The following is a 15,925-nucleotide window of genomic DNA, read 5'->3' as shown; positions in this document are numbered from 1 at the left end:
GGCTCCTCCTGGCAGGGCTGGCATGTGGGATGCATCTTCCCAGCCTCTCTAGCAAAATTCTGCTTTTACTGCCAAAATAACTCCCATGTTAATGCAAGAGACAAGGGCACACTGCCTGGGGGTCATGAACTAGAGGGAGCTGACGTGGCTTTGCTTTGCAAAGCTTCAGCATGGAAGGGGGGGGAGTGTGGGGAGGGCAAGGGGTCAAGCAGGCAAGCAAGAGCCTGATCTTCTGCAAAGGTATCCCAGGGTGTCCCTCACAAAAGCCATAACTTGCTGCTCCCCCCTCCTTGCCAGATGCCTTTGTTATCCTCGCTGGAGCTTGGAGATGTTTAAAAAAAGGAAGAAAAAAAAAGTGGGTGGGCTGCGGAGAGGAAAACTAATATGATTAAGGCAGGATTTGGGCAGTGGCAGAGGGCTGCCGTAGGTGGTGGGCATTAGCAGTAACAGCTGCTGCGCTTCCCATTAGAGGAGCAGGGGAAGAAGGTCCCTGAAAGGATGGGTCTCCGGCAGGCTGCGAGGGCAGCGGCGGCAGCGAGCCGGCAGCGTTCGCGTCCCGAGGTAAGGCATGGCGGTGACAACGGCAGCCCCAGCGCGGGTGGCTCTAGGCAGCACAGCTCTACACCCCACGGCTGCGCCGGCAGGGGCACGGCTGAGCGGCCAGGGAGGGAAAAGGTGACACAGCCTGGATAATGCCCGAGGGAAAAGAGCTGCTGTTCAGCGGTACCTCCCTGAGCTCCTGCGAGAATCAGACCCAGCAAGGGAGGTATAGGTGTGCCCAGAGAGAAGACCTGACTGCGGGGAGGAAGCAAGCGTTGGGATATTTAGTGCAGGCTCTTGTGACTCCCAAAGGCATCTTCTGGTACTTAACTGGTTGGAGTGGGATGATGCTCAGCTGTGAGAGGTTAAACTGCATCCATCCTCTCCTTGCTTCGGGGTGGGCATGAACTGGGCACTGCGGTGGAGGTTTGTCAGAGTCAGCTGGCAAGTCTGAGAAGTGCTAAAGAAAGAGGTATGAGCTAGACCCCCTCAGCCTCTTGTTCATTTACATCTCCTTATTGACTAAGCATAATGAAAGCTAAGCCAGGAGAAGCTGCATGCTGAGAAGATGCTGAGAAGTGCTACATTAAAAGCAGAACTACCTGCCTTACCCTATAAATACTGCACACTTGTCCTTCAGTGGCAAAATCAGAGTAACACAACGCTCCAACTGATCTGGAGACGTGCCAGCTGCCAATGCAGAGAGGCGCTAAAGACATGGCAAAGCAGACACTAACCTCTGAGGTGCTTTGAAGTGAGCCAGCCTGCCTGTTCTCTGCCGTAGGATGGAGGAGAGCAGCAGAGCCCACGTCGTCCTAGCTGGCTGGGCATGCACAACGCTGTGCTTGTTCTCCTGTGCGGCTGCCTACTCACACGGTGCCAGCCTTTCTGCCTGCAGTGACATGATGCCCAGGCACCTGAGAGTGCAGCTGCACAGCCTCAGCAACAACTACCTTACTGTCCACACCAACATGTCCTCCTACTTCCCAGGTGACAAGGTGCCAGGTAAGGAACAACTTCTCATTCCTGCATCTGAAAAACAGATGGTAATTAATCTCAAGTGATGGCATTAATCTTTGTGAAGGCTAGGAAGAGAGATCCCTGCTCTGAGAGAGCTACACCACCTCTCCCATCGTGAGAAAATGCATATCATTACAGAGGGACTCTGTTTGCAGCACCTGGACTAAGGTTTCTCAGGTGATCACTGTCCAGTTTTTCACCATGTTGCAGACCAACTCTTTGCTGTAAGCAGATGGTAGGTTTGGATCCTTTGGGTGGAACTCATTTATCTCGAGTATCTCTCATCCATACCAGTAGTCATCACATGCCACAGCACATGAGAGGCACCTTCAGAGTGTAAAGTCACCTTCCCTGCTCCTTTGTGGTGCACGAAGGAGTCTGGGAGACTTGTCTGACTCTCAGGTAGGGCTGAGTGGTGCGTCCTGTCCCCAGCACTGCTGCTCCTAATGCAGATGCCAAGCCAAGAGGCACTGCTCCCCAGCCTGGCCACTTGCCTACTCATTCTCATGCAAACCAAAAGCCCTCCCAGGGCAGCACACAAGCTTTTGCACCTGGATAGGGGTGGTACCCAAATCTCCTTCCTTACAAATGGCTGCACACTGGCAATGCAATGCAGTTAGCAGCTTGTAACCAACGCTGGGGAAAGACCTGAGCAAGTTTTGTGATTACACACTGCAAGCTACAGGTAAAGTCTGAACCCCTGCATCCAGCATGACCAAAACAGACGGTGAGGACCAAGACAGCAAAATGTTGTTGCACAGGGCTTTCTTTTGATTTCAGTGCCACCACTGGAACTATTGCAAACAGTTCCCCCCAAAGCTGAGAGACAGATCCCCTTGTGTCTCCTGTTCTGTCTTGCAGTGACAGTGAGGAGCACAATGGACTTTATGGGCTTTTTGCTTCAAGCTCGCAAAGTGTCTAACGATGAAACTGCTGGCACATTCATCATCATCCCTCCTGGCTCCAAGCTGCTGACTTGTTTTGAAGATGGTGACAGTGTCACCCACTCAGACAAGTCACTGAAGAGAAATCTGTCCTTCGTATGGAAAGCACCAGCCCAGCCCATTGGAGACATCAAGTTTTTGTAAGAACACGCTGGTTCCTAACCAGAATTTGTGGCTTCTCAGTTAAAGGCTTGGCTTTACTTTTCCATTGTACTTGTCCAGCACAGTTGTTTATGCATCTTGAACCCCATATAGCTAGATACTTATCAAAGGCTGCAATGGTATCCCAGCTGGTGCCAAGATCACCACCTATACCTGCTGGGTAGCGCAGCTTTGTATTCACACGGTCACTACTTTCTCAGAACAAGTACACTGCAAGATGACAGCCTGAGCACTTAGTAAGGTACAAAGAGGGAACACAGCCTGCAGGGGTCCCCTGCCTACAGGATGATCTTACACAACACTTCTTAAAAACACCGTAATTAAAATGAGCTAAATGTAAACAGAGTTATTCAGAGTAGGAAGAAAGGGAGAAGGGGGTTGAAACTTAGCATCTGTGTTTGGCACCAAAGTGCCAAACCTTGCAAGTATTTTGGTTCTGATTCAGAATGAAATTAAACATCTTCTACCAGACTGTCTTAGAGGAAGCAGAGAGACTTTTCATTTTGGAAGAGATTACATTGTTATGTTTTGACTTTACAAAAACCACTTAGAAGCTGCTTGGCCAGATCCTTGGCTGCTCCCCAAAACGTAAGCATCTTAGTGGGTGTCATGGCTTCTGCATCTCATTGTGATTTAACAAGAATTCCTTCAAACAGCAACACTGCTGCTTGACATTTCCAATTTTTGCCCACTGTTTTACTATCAAACCCACAGAAAACTCAAGCAACCAAGTAAGCCCAAACCAAACCCAACACCACCTGCTCCCTGCTAGCTGCTCCAATACATCCTTCACCCTCTGGCTTTTGCCCCTACAAACTGATTTCTGACAGCCTCTCCCTTTTCTCCCTATCACAGCATCTGGAAAAAACTGCTTGTTAGGCTGAGAAATGCCTGGTAGGAATCACCTGGCCCAGAAACACTTGGGTTAGTTTCCTTGTAGCTAATTTTCAGAATTGGCTGAGCAACCTGATCTGAAATTCTCTCCAAATCTCCAGCTGAAACTAGGCTCTCTGGGTGAGCACAAAGGTTGGCCAGTGCAGTTTTGGCACCTGGCAAAAAGCAGAGGGTTAGGCAGGCTCAAATATCAGAGGGCTGCAAAGAGAGACCTTTTTCCCCCGCTACCTATTCGGCTGTTTGTACAAGTGACATTGGCTTGTTTTAATTAGTAAATACCACTGTTGTTTCCCTGCCTACAGAAGATTATAAGCAGAGCTAGTCCAAGTTTTCCAAATGCACTTCTATCAACACAGCCAGTATAACAGCTTCTGCTTTTCTTTGGTTCAAGTTCCCACACATTTCTTGGGCTGATCCTCCTATGAGTGGTGATTCTTCACCCCGCATCTCTCTTGTGCCACCTGGTTTCTTTTATTTCTAAAACATGTGATGGGCTAATCTTTAAAATACTTTTGTGTCACTTCTCTTTTCAGATTAAAGCAGCCCTTGTGTTTGGCTAAACAGTTGGGTGTTTTATTAATGCTGTAAACCCAGGGAATTCTTGCCTAATTATGTCTTAACAGCATCTCTGTAGTGCAGTCATACTTTGTTTACTGGACGAAGATTGAATCTGCTCTTGTGGCTCAGCGAGGACAAAACACAACACTTGCTGGCAGTGACAAGAAGCTTCATCCTGTAACCCCTGCACCCTCACAAGAACCACACCCCACAGGTAGGGCAAGCAAAGAATCACATCATCACAGAAGGTAGGGGTTGGAAGAGACCTTTGGAGACCATTGAGTCCAATGCCCCTGCTAAAGCAGGATCACCTAGGATGGGCCACACAGGAATGTGTCCAGGTGGGATTTGAATGGGTCTCTCACTGGTGACTTCCCATGGAGTAGTTTGGCAGCTTATTCTGGGCAAGGGTTGAACACAAGTGACCCAGACAACCTGGAGGGACCTCTTTAACTCCAGTGGCCATTAGCAAAAACAGCAATGGCTGTGGCAAACTCCTTGAAGTGAGGGTATGGATCAGCACTTGAGGTGATGAAGCCAGTTCCAAGAGGGTACCAGAAAGATAAACAGGGTTGCCAGCTCTTGCAGCTTCAATGTAAACCCTAAAATACAACACCCAATGCCTAAAATCTCATCTCCTGGAGACAAGCAAGTGCAGTTAGCAACACTACCTAAATACAGGAGTACATTTGTCTCTAAACACAACTGCTGCCCTTCAGGTATTTATTTAGTTGTACTTAGGTGGCCTTTGGTCAGTGAAATGCTCCAAGGACTGACTTGTAGCCAAGGCAGATGTGTTTCTCAGCCTCTGTGGCATGGCACCAAACCTGAGTTTCAATTATTTCACTTGACCATAATCGAGGCAGTGAGCTTTGCTGCTTTAATTTCCATCTGGGTCCCCACTCAGGATTAAGCAACATGAAAATAAAGAGAGTCACTCTTGTCATCCTTCCTGCAAACGTTAGCACCGAGGGGAGTTTGACATAGACAAACCAAAGACAAGAAACTTCTGCTCCTCCCTCCCTTCTGTTCTATCTCTGTGCTGGACAAGGTCCCACGTCGCCTGTGGCTGCCACCAGCACCCCCGAAGCACCTGCCAGCCCCATGGGCACCGCGGCGAGGCCAGCAGTGGAGGCAGGTTTGGGTGCTGGGTCCGACGCCCAGCCCGTAGCCCAGCCCAAGCAGCTGACCCGACCTTCGCGGGCTGCCTCCGGCGGCAGCGGCGACTCCAGCAGCCAGGAGCTGGAGCTGTATATCTCCACTCAAGAAGCCAGCATCGCGGATGCCTTGCAAGGTGTCCTCTCCCAGGACAACACCTCCAGCTACAGCATCTCTGAGAGGTAAACGGGGTGCTGGGAAGAGCTATTCTCCAGTCCTTCTGCAGGAGAAGATCACTACCTACCTGAGTGAGAGTCTGAGTAGGTGTCTGCAGCTGGGGAGCAGCCAAGAACTTTTTTGTCTGTTTGTTGGCTCTTTTCTTTTTTTTAGGTTGGAAGAGACCTCAAAGCTCATCCAGTTCCAACCCCCTGCCATAGGCAGGGACACCTCTCACTAAAACAGGTCACTCACATCACCCCAGACTCTTCCTCAGGGCTGCTCTCAGCCATTCCCCACTGAGCCTGGAGTTTTCCTTGGGATTGTGCCCACCCAGGTGCAGGACCTTACACTTGGCCTTGTTGAATGTCATGAGGTTGGCTTGGGCCCACCTCTACAGTCTGTCCAAGTCCCTCTGGATGAATCCCTGCCCTTCAGCAAGTTGACTGTGCCACACAGCTTGGTGTCATGTGCAGGCTTGCTGAGGGTGCACTCAATTCCTCTATCCATACCACTGACATTTAGAGAAATAATCCTTTGGAGACTGCACATCCCAGACAGTGACAGGGAGAAAAGCCAAACTCTTGAGCACCCCACATTGGCTGCTCAGACCAGGGGGGCTGGCTAGGTGGCTGAAAACTTGGGTTAAAAACTCCTGACTGCTACAACAGTTCCAAAGGCGTGCACAGGTATGCCATGGAACGGTGAGCTCAGCAGACCTGCCTCTCCATCTGCATGCAGGGAAAAGCAAGGAGGCTTTCAAAGCAGTTATGAAATGGTGGCATTGAGGATGTCTTCTCACAAGTCTTACAGAGTTTGGGCTCATGAGCTTCCACTTAATGCTGAGGGTCACTTACTAACTCTGCCTTTCCTCTGCCTTTTAGAGCAGGAAGCACTGCCAGTGCTGCCACCCCAGGCTTGTGTCTGATGTGTAAAGACAAGAGGCAGGTAAGCAGGGAGACAGGGAGGATGTCTCCTCCAAAGACAAAAAGGTCTAAGAAAAGATGAGGATCAAAGGTATCTGCATTTTGAGAGCAGGTGATGTGCACACATGCAGTCCTAACACCGCCAAGGCAGCTACTTTACACTTTGCAGTTCAGTCACTGAAAGTCTGTTATTTACTATTGCATTTCACTAGCACCTTCAGAAACTGACTCCTCCACAAAGGATGCTCTGACCCTCCCCTACTTTGCTTCACAGCTTGCCAGGGCTCCTACCTCAGCTTTGTGCTCCTGCCACACTGTCTCCCCAGTGAGCTTTAGAAATTGCTGTTGATGGTAGAGGGTGAGAGTTTCTCTGGTATAATTAATGGATGTGTGGAAAAGCCTGCTGGGCTGGGCAGGCTGGAGAGGTGCCAGCCATGGAGGGCCAGATCCAAATCTCAGTGGGGCCAAAGAAAAAACTCTGGTATATTTTCCAGGTTTCAGATGGGGGCTCAGGTGCACAGTGGGAATGGAAAAAAGTCATTGGGGGCCTCCTGAATTGTGTGACTGTTTCACAGTTAGTCTTGGACAATATCTGCAGCAAAGGCTGGGCTGCAGAGCTGGCACAGAGTGCCTGTCACTTATGACAGATGAAAAAAGGTACACAGCACCAGGCAGAGCCCCTTGGAACAGGGCCATGCAACAACAGTCATTCCCACTCAGATGGGTGGCTAAGCAATGCTGAGAGGCAGCAGGTTTCAGACTGGCTATGTAGCCTGAGAAAGCAAGGCAGGCTTTGGGGAGAGCTCACAAGATGCATGTGACTGCACCAAACCTGCTGATGTCAAAGGCCATCCCAAGTCTCCTGCATCTCTCCGCTCCATGGTTTGATCCACAGCCTCTGAAGGGTGACAATGAATTCCAGTGGGCCAAATGTGACCCTAAACATGAAACTTGGTCAGGCAGATCAGATTCCAAGGTTAGAGAGACACCAGGGTGTCAGGAACGCAGAGCTGAACTGCGCTGATGCAGGTAGTGAGAACCTAATCAGACTTCTTTCTCTTCCCTCATGTGTATCTTGCTCTGCTTTTGCTTTCAAAGGCCAGCACTGAGATCAAGAACGGCCTGAAAGCCTCTCCATTTGCAACAGTGTCTCCTGCCCCACATGCACTCACTGACCCGGGGAATACTGCTGTGACATCAGCCTGGTTTGGCAACCCCAACGCTGCCGGCAATTTGTCATCAGCCTCAAGGCAAATGGCAGAGAGAAAGCTGTCACCACAGCCAGAAGAGACTGGTGCCAGGGGAGAGCAGGAAGAAGAGGAGAAGGTGGGTGGGAATAGCCTGCCGTGGGTGACCAGACCTGCTCCTGAATCTGCCGTTCCCGGGAAGGGAGAAAACCCTGGCAGAGGGACCCGACTCCTCGCTGCCCAGCTGGGCATCCTCCTGGTGTGCACGGCCGCCCTGGGGCTGGCGCTGGCAGCCGCCGTGCGCTGTGCCTGCGCCCAGCACTGCCACAAGCGGACAGAGGTCTCCTTCAGCCAGCCCGACCCCGAGGTCATCGCCGTCGGAGACCACGGGGAGGTGATGCACTTCCGAAAGATCCGGGAGAACAGCTTCGTGCTGGTGCAAGCCCAGTACAACTGGGTCAGCCCCTCGAGCAGTGGGAAGAAGACGATTATCTGAACACCTGCGAGGCCCAGACGGGGCTGCAGCGGCTGGGGTGGGTGGAAATAGCCTGGACCTCACCGTGCAGGTTGTTGGAAGCAGTGGTCTGGTCCCTCTCTGGACTGCCAGATAGGTAAACGCTCAAAGCAGCCAGTTCAGAGAGAGGTGTTAGTCTAAGCTACCTAAGCTGCAGCTGCTAATAGAAGCTGATAGATTGTTCAGTGTGTTACCAAACTTCACATTGTGTACCTGCGCCTCGGCTGTCGCCACAGCCATGATATGCATTGCCTCTGCTGCCTTAGGGTGTAGCCAAAAATAGCAATTCTTCCCTCATATTGTATTGTTGTTTAATCTCAGCCTTCTATTTCCTTCTAGGAACAAGAAACCCCTGATATAACCCCCTCCATTCTCCTTTAGGAGCTTGCAGGTTTGATTTTTGTGCACTTGGTGTCTCTCAGATGACAAAATAGATGTGAAGCTTCAATTTGCAAATAAAAAGCAATAGCTCATTAATGGGGAACACTGACTTAAAGGACAGTGAATTGATCGATAGGAGCGAGGCACAGGGTGGTGGACAGCAGCTTTTGGGGGAGAAACATGCCTCCTCATCAGGTGCAAATGGAAGAAAACCTTTCCTGTCCATTTGCACCTGATGAGGAAGCTTGTTGCAGCCTGACAGCCAGCGTGTCTTGGGCAGCTGACATTGAGTCAGCTCAGCAACGCTGAGGAGCACACACTGAGGAGTCGCCTTCCCAGGCCACTCTGGAGGTGCCCAGCAAATACTATGTGGAAAGTTAACTGCAGCCTTGTGCTCTGAGCTTGTCCAAGCTTCTCTCCAACCGAGTGCTTCTCTGCAGGGTCCACTAAAATGGCCCTTGGAAGCCAGGAGGATCCTTGACATCTTCTAAGAAGGGGATGTGACAAGGGCGAGGACAAAGGTTTCTTTTACTGCAGTTTTGAAAGAGCCATTGTCCTGGTAACAACTCTCTTGAGATGTACATTTTAGAGCCTTTCAGAGAGCAGCAACTACCTCTTCTGATGGCCTTTTCTAGGATGGAGGGGCTCAGATGGTCTCCAAGCTGTGTAACCTGGGACAGACTTAAGCTTTGGTGCTGCAGCTTATTTTGTAGCCCACAGCAATCACACCTGAGCTAAGCAATGACAGACACATCCAGCCCGGTGACAGCTTCCCCCTCTGTCAGGAGGGCCCTGTAGCCATCTCCAGCTAGGTGGCCATCTTCATACTTGATAGACAGACAAACTCTGCTCTCAGGTCCTCCTACTGACTTCAGAGGAGAGGGGTGAGAGACAGATGAATTCTCCTGTTCAAGCCCCTACAGAATGATGAAGACAGTGCATCTTTGGCTAAATAAATAAGAAAAGAACTGTACTCACAAGTGCAGCTTGCAGAGATGAGCCTGATGATCTTAACTTTGAAGAGAAGGGCAGGCACAATGTGTCACAACATGTCCCTCCCAGCAAGGGTAGTGCTGTAATTGAACAGGTATTTGCTTTAGCACGCAGAAGGATGCTTGGTGAACGGTTTTAAGTTCCACTAAGTAGAGCTTAAGCACAACCTAGGAGGAAGTCTAGAGGCTTTTAAGGACAAGCCCAGACACTTACAATGACACTCTTCTCCTGTGTTGTGTGCCTTAGGAAGAAACCATCTTCCTGTAACCCAGTGTAGATGAGCCGTGTAGTGACTAAAGCAGGCTGCACTCAAGTCATTGTTAATGCAGCCAAAAAAAAGTCCTAATTAACTGAGAAAATAGGTCAACAAACTCTTAAATATTTAAAGAACTATCACATATTATTTTAGAAAGTTTCTTATGATGGCATAGCTGTTTATGAATAAATTACAACTACCTATGGCCTCTCCAGGCTTAATGTTACCAGACTGCTACAGCTATAAAGCCGCAACCTTCCCCTTCTCACCTCTTCTCCTGTCACCCAGCACCATTTCTTGCCAAGCTGACTACAGCAACTCAAGGCTCTTGGAGATGTCTGACGAGGACAGGGGCATTTCAACATCACTCTGCCCTCTGTCAAACTTTGCCTTCTGTTAAATTTATGCAGCTCTAGCATTATTAGTAGTAAAAACAGTTAGTGATGAGCTTTGAGGGGCACAGCTCCTCTGAATTAGTAATGAGCTTTGTTACTTTGTGGACTTGGCCAAGATCAAAAGTGCTTATGTTTCTTTTTTCCTTGACTTCTGAGTGATGCTTCACTTATTGTGAAGAGAGATGGAGGTTTTATAGTACCATAGAATCAAGCAGGTTGGAAGAGACCTCCAAGCTCATCCAGTTCAACCTAGCACCCAGCCCTATCCAATCAACCAGACCATGGCACTAAGTGCCCCAGCCAGGCTTGGCTTCAACACCTCCAGCCACAGCAACTCCACCACCTCCCTGGGCAGCCCATTCCAATGCCAATCACTCTCTCTGACAACAACTTCCTCCTAACAGCCAGCCTAGACCTGCCCTGCCACAACTTTGAGACTGTGTCCCCTTCTTCTGTTGCTGTCTGCCTGGCAGAAGAGCCCAACCCCACCTGGCTACAGCCTCCCTGCAGGCAGCTGCAGGCAGCAATGAGCTCTGCCCTGAGCCTCCTCTGCTGCAGGCTGCACACCCCCATCTGCCTCAGCCTCTCCTCACAGGGCTCTGCTCCAGGCCCCCTCCCCAACCTTGCTGCCCTTCTCTGGACACCTTCCAGCACCTCAACATCTCTCTTGAATTGAGGAGCCCAGAACTGGACACAGTACTGAAGGTGTGGCCTGAGCAGTGCTGAGCACAGGGGCAGAAGAACCTCCCTTGTCTTGCTGCCCACACTGCTCCTGAGCCAGCCCAGGATGCCGTTGACCCTCCTTCCCACCTGGGCACACTGCTGCCTCATCTTCAGCTCCTCTCTCCCAGCACCCCCAGGTCCCTCTGCAGGGCTCTCCTACCCTCCAACAGCTCCACAGCTGCTCCTACCTTGATGTCATCTGCAGACTTACTGATGCTGGACTCTATCCCCTGGTCCAGATCATTGATAAAGATATTGAACAGGACTGCACCCAGCACTGATCCCTGAGGCACACCACTGGTGCCAGCTGCCAGCTGGCTGTGGCACCATTCACCACCACTCTCTGGGCAAGGCCCTCCAGCCAGTTCTTGATGCATATCAGAGTGTATTTTAGCTCTTCTTAAGGCTGTTAAAAACATGACCACTAATTCATTCATTAAAAGGTGAACCATTCAAACATCTCTACTCTTAAGTGATTCACCTTGTATGGAAATTCTTCTGTGCTCACATTTAGGACAGATTTAGAGAGAAAATGTATATCATTAGGAAAAGAAAGGCACAAACCATTGTAGCATTTGCTTAAGGGAGAAGTAGAAGAAGCCTTGTTCCCCTCTCTAGATGCAGGACTGTCGGTCACATATGTTCTGCTGGAAATGAGGGATCTCAGTCCTGCATGTTGATCACACAACCACCACCACCAAGCAAAACAGCCAAACCTGCTCTGTCTGACCAGCTCCAAAACAAGCGACAAGACTCAGAGGAGAAGCCACAGAGTCCTGTGTGTCCAGTGGTCATGATTAGCAAGGACAGGCAAGCTCAGGCTCCCAGCAGAGCTAGAGCTCTCCCCAGAGAAGCCATTTGGCCAACAACTACTTAAGACCACAAAAGCCAAGGGAGGCAAAGCAGCAAGACCAGGAAGCCAGAGTAAAACAGCACATCTCTCAGTAAACAGAGAATGGGAGGATGACACCTGAGGTACCTTACGGAAGGGTGTAGATTTGTCCTCTCTCTCACCTCTGAAGGCCTGCCCCTGCTTCAGCCAGCTCCTTGGTGGAGCTGCAGATCCAAGTGTTATTTATTCACTTAGACTTAAAAAAGGCAAGGAGAAATGCCCATGAAACGACGAGGAGATGCTCTAACGGTTCCTACAACATTCAGCTGCAAAAAGACAGCTGTTTACCTGCCAAAAAACCCCCAAAGTAGCAACCTGACCTGCCCAGGTGGTGGGCAGCAGTGCAGCCTCATACTGCTCACAAGCCAGACTCCTTCCCCTGTCCCTGCTATGGGCTCAAGGCTCTGTCTGAAACGACTGCATCTGAGCACCTCTGCAGGGCTCCCTTTCCACTCCATCCCCCAGTAGAGGGCAGATGAAGACCTGGGGAGCCATGCCTGGCCTCAGACCCTGAGCTGCTCAGGAGTCTCTCCTGGGTCCCTGCTACTGCCAAATGGCTCCCCCTCCAGCAGGGAGGAGGCCTCTTTCCTCATCGCCATCGGTGTGGTGGTGCCCAGTAAAACATTCTGTTACATGATGTCTGAAGGAGCATGTCTCACACCACATTTTACTGTATATTTAAGTGCTTGTGTGGCTGATTTACTGCTCTGCCAGACCACGGCTCCCTTCCCGAGCAGGGCAGGCCCACAAAGGATGTATCAGCTCTGACTAACGATTATTAGCACATCCCAAGGTTAGGCAGCACAATCAAATAACGGGCGGGAGGGAAGAGAGACTCCAGCTTGCTCGCCTGGGGACAAAGATCACAGAGAGTCTCTTTGAATCTTCAGATTGCAATATCCATTACAGATTGCCACCTTCTAATGTCAAAGCATAATTTGTTGTTGTGAAAATGTGTTGCTGTTTCAAAGGTGAGTCAAAGAGCAGCCTGGCTGTACATCAGCCTGTGCTGATGTGCATGAGGAGGCAGCAGCCAGGTACCAAGGACACAGAGCTGCTGGAGGAGAGGGAAGGGCTGAAGACCTGACTGACTGATCTTTACTGTGCAAACACACAGCCCCAAGTGGAGAGACATTTAACCCGGCCAAGAGAAGTGCCACCAGCAACTCCCGGTGCCTGATGTGGCACCAATGCGACAGGTCAGACCTCCTCCTCCCGCAGCAGAGGCAGGAGGCACTGCTGCTGCTGCAGCTCTCCGGGCAGGGCTGGGGGAGAGCCGCTCCAGGCCGCGGCTGAGGCCACACCGCCAGTGGCCAGGGTGAGGCTGCAGCCTGCTGCAGGGACCCGCGCCGAGGGGGGGCTGTGCACAGCTCTAGAGCCCCACACACAAGGAGGGCACTGAAGTGTTAGAGCCAGTCCAGAAGAGGGCCACGAAGTCGATGAGAGGGCTGCAGCAGCTCTGCTAGGAGGACAGGCTACAAGAGCTGGGGCTCTGCGGCCTGGAGAAGGCTTCTTATAGTGGCCTTGTGGCGTCTGAAGGGGGCCTGCAGGAGGGCTGGGGAGGGGACTACTGACAAGGCCTTGTAAAGACAGGATGAGGAGGGATGGGTCTGAACTGGCAGAGGGGAGATTCAAACTGGATGTCAGGAAAGGGTTCTTTGCAGTGAGGGTGGCGAGACACTGGCACAGGTTGCCCAGGGAGGCTGTGGCTGCTCCCTCCCTGGAGGTGCTCAAGGCCAGGCTGGACGAGGCCTGGAGCAACCTGTTCTAGTGAGAGGTGTCCCTGCCTATGGCTGAGCTTTGAGGTCCTTTCCAACTCAAACCATTTTATGAAGGCACAGCCTGTCCCTGCCTGCATCGGCTCAGCGGACAGCAGCTCCAGCCTAACTCACCTCCCGGGGCCAAGCCCCCGCCGGCCTCTCGCCCACGATTCCAGTTTAACCCCCAGGAAAGAGCCCAAACACGCCCCGGGAAGCGCTCGCCTCCGCCCGCCGCCTCCGCCCGCCGCCCCGCGCTGCCGCCAGAGGGCAGCCTTGTCCCGGCGATGAGGGCCGCGGGCCCGGCCCCTCGCCCGCCCCCTTCCGGGGCCCGCAGCGGAGCCCACCCGGGCAGCCCCGCAGCAGGGCTGCAGGCGCACTTCGAGTAGCAGCAGCAGCAGCAGCAGCAGCGCTGCGCTCTCTGCACAGCCCAGCGGCTGGGGGATTTTCAGTAGAATTTACAAATACTCAACTTTCTTACCATTTTTTTTAAACCTAGAAAGCTGCTGCTGGCAATGCACTGGAGCACAACTTCTGCATGTCTCAACGCTGAAATTCAAACAGAATGAGTTAGCAGAGACAGTTTACTGCAGAAAAGAAAGAGCTGGACAAGGAAACTACAGTCATAAAATCATAGAATCAAGCAGGTTGGAAGAGACCTCCAAGCTCAGCCAGTCCAACCTAGCACCCAGCCCTATCCAATCAACCAGACCATGGCACTAAGTGCCCCAGCCAGGCTTGGCTTCAACACCTCCAGCCACAGCAACTCCACCACCTCCCTGGGCAGCCCATTCCAATGCCAGTCACTCTCTGCCAACAACTTCCTCCTAACATCCAGCCTAGACCTGCCCTGCCACAACTTTGAGACTGTGTCCCCTTCTTCTGTTGCTGCTTGCCTGGCAGAATCCCACCTGGCTACAGCCTCCCTTCAGGTGGTTGCAGAGAGCAACAAGGTCACCCCGGAGCCTCCTCTTCTGCAGGCTGCACACCCCCAGCTCCCTCAGCCTCTCCTCACAGGGCTGTGCTCCAGGCACCTCCCCAGCCTTGCTGCCTTTCTCTGGACACCTTCCAGTACCTCAACATCTCTCTTGAATTGAGGAGCCCAGAACTGGACACAGCACTCAAGGTGTGGCCTGAGCAGTGCTGAGTCCAGGGGCAGAGTAACTTCCCTTGTCTTACTGGCCACACTGTTCCTTAGCCAGGCCAGTAAATATCCTTAAAACATTAAATTAGAGAAGCTAATAATTTCTTAGAGTCATAGAATCAACCAGGTTGGAAGAACCTCCAAGATCCTCCACACATCCCGTTACACACAGGGAGCAGTTTTTTCTACATCTAATATGTAACATCAACAATTAAAAGGCTACCTAAACATCTTCCAAAAATCTGGCACCAGCAAAATTTGAGTTTTAAACATCCCTGTAGATACTTTAACTGAGATAATCTAGGGACAGTGCTGTGTGGTAGGGTAGCTATATCCAGCTCTTAACAAGCAGAGAGGCACCACGTTAGTGTTAGACATCACAGATAGGTGTTGCCTGCTCAGACTCACGGTACGAGCCAGGCTCCCAGGGTTGCAGCACTTTCGTTCTCTTCCCAACTCTCACAAGCTCTCACCTATCACAGCTCAGCTGTTTCTACATTTGGAGGGGCCAGAAAGAGGGAATTTGTAAGCACAGAGTAGCAAAACTCCCAGTGCCCTAGGGAAGAGTTGCTCCCACGCTGCGCCTTGGGATTTGGCTCGGTCTCGGGAGGAGATCTGTGCGTGGTGTTAGCAGACAGCAGAGCTGCAAAGATACAGGCTTCCCACATTAACACTCTATGAGCTGTACCAAGCAGAGGTATCGGATCAGCTGGCTGCAATTGTGTCATACTCTTATTTTTAGCAGGCTATTATGCCTCTGGGAAATATTTTATTTACTAGAGAACTGGACCTAAACAGATGTTGCAGCAGTTTTCTAAAGGGGGCTTTAGGCAACTCGCTGTGAGGTACCTGAAAGATGAGTGCCTGCTTTGGAGAAGGGGCAGAGTGAACATGTGAGCCAAATCCTGTACACACATTATCTTAGTCCTGAGCCACTGTTTAGCAATTACAGTGAGGTCTTCAGGCAAACGGGGACCTGAAGGAGCTGACTGAAAACAGACTGCCTGTTTTTATAAGGAAAGCCATGGAGCTTCTCCCACAGCGTCTGCCGTTTGAAGCAACGTTACAGAACAGAACCAGGGAGAGCTTGCTGAAGAACGTGGCAAAATGTAATGCAGGACTGCCCAAAGGACTGAGAGGGACTATAATGGATAAAGTGGTGAGCTGCAGGCCTGTGCTGGTGCTTCCAACCAGGGGAGCTGTGAGTCCTAATGAAGAACAGGAGAACCATAATTGGCATGGGGAAAAAAATTCTCCAGTGTCAGCACAAAGGCTGACTCCTGCTTCCCCAGGCAGCAGCTTAGAAGGCTGCTGCAGTTTTTCAG

At 51.2% G+C, this 15,925-nt stretch overlaps 1 protein-coding gene across 1 annotated transcript; it reads left to right on the top strand.

Annotated features, from left to right (window-relative positions):
• The first annotated feature begins 406 nt into the window (after positions 1 to 406).
• REELD1 (reeler domain containing 1) lies at positions 407 to 8,536 on the top strand. Its single transcript, XM_064150369.1, has 7 exons — positions 407 to 561; positions 1,325 to 1,545; positions 2,422 to 2,644; positions 4,184 to 4,332; positions 5,170 to 5,458; positions 6,317 to 6,380; positions 7,457 to 8,536. The coding sequence occupies exons 2-7, from the start codon at positions 1,326 to 1,328 to the stop codon at positions 8,039 to 8,041; spliced, it is 1,530 nt and encodes a 509-aa protein (XP_064006439.1). The 5' UTR covers positions 407 to 561; position 1,325; the 3' UTR covers positions 8,042 to 8,536.
• Positions 8,537 to 15,925: the final 7,389 nt, after the last annotated feature.

Source organism: Pogoniulus pusillus, chromosome 10 (assembly GCF_015220805.1).
Source record: "Pogoniulus pusillus isolate bPogPus1 chromosome 10, bPogPus1.pri, whole genome shotgun sequence".
Lineage (NCBI taxonomy): Eukaryota > Metazoa > Chordata > Aves > Piciformes > Lybiidae > Pogoniulus > Pogoniulus pusillus.
Note: the sequence above shows the minus strand (reverse complement) of the source record. Positions and strands in the feature narration are given on the sequence as shown.

What these genes read in the sequence shown, in the direction of transcription:
- REELD1 (XM_064150369.1), top strand. Translation starts at nt 1,326, where the DNA reads ATGGAGGAGAGCAGCAGAGCCCACGTCGTCCTAGCTGGCTGGGCATGC. An exon ending in CCCAGGTGACAAGGTGCCAG is followed by an intron (nt 1,546 to 2,421) that starts GTAAGGAACAAC and finishes TCTGTCTTGCAG; the next exon opens with TGACAGTGAGGAGCACAATG. An exon ending in ATTGGAGACATCAAGTTTTT is followed by an intron (nt 2,645 to 4,183) that starts GTAAGAACACGC and finishes ATGTCTTAACAG; the next exon opens with CATCTCTGTAGTGCAGTCAT.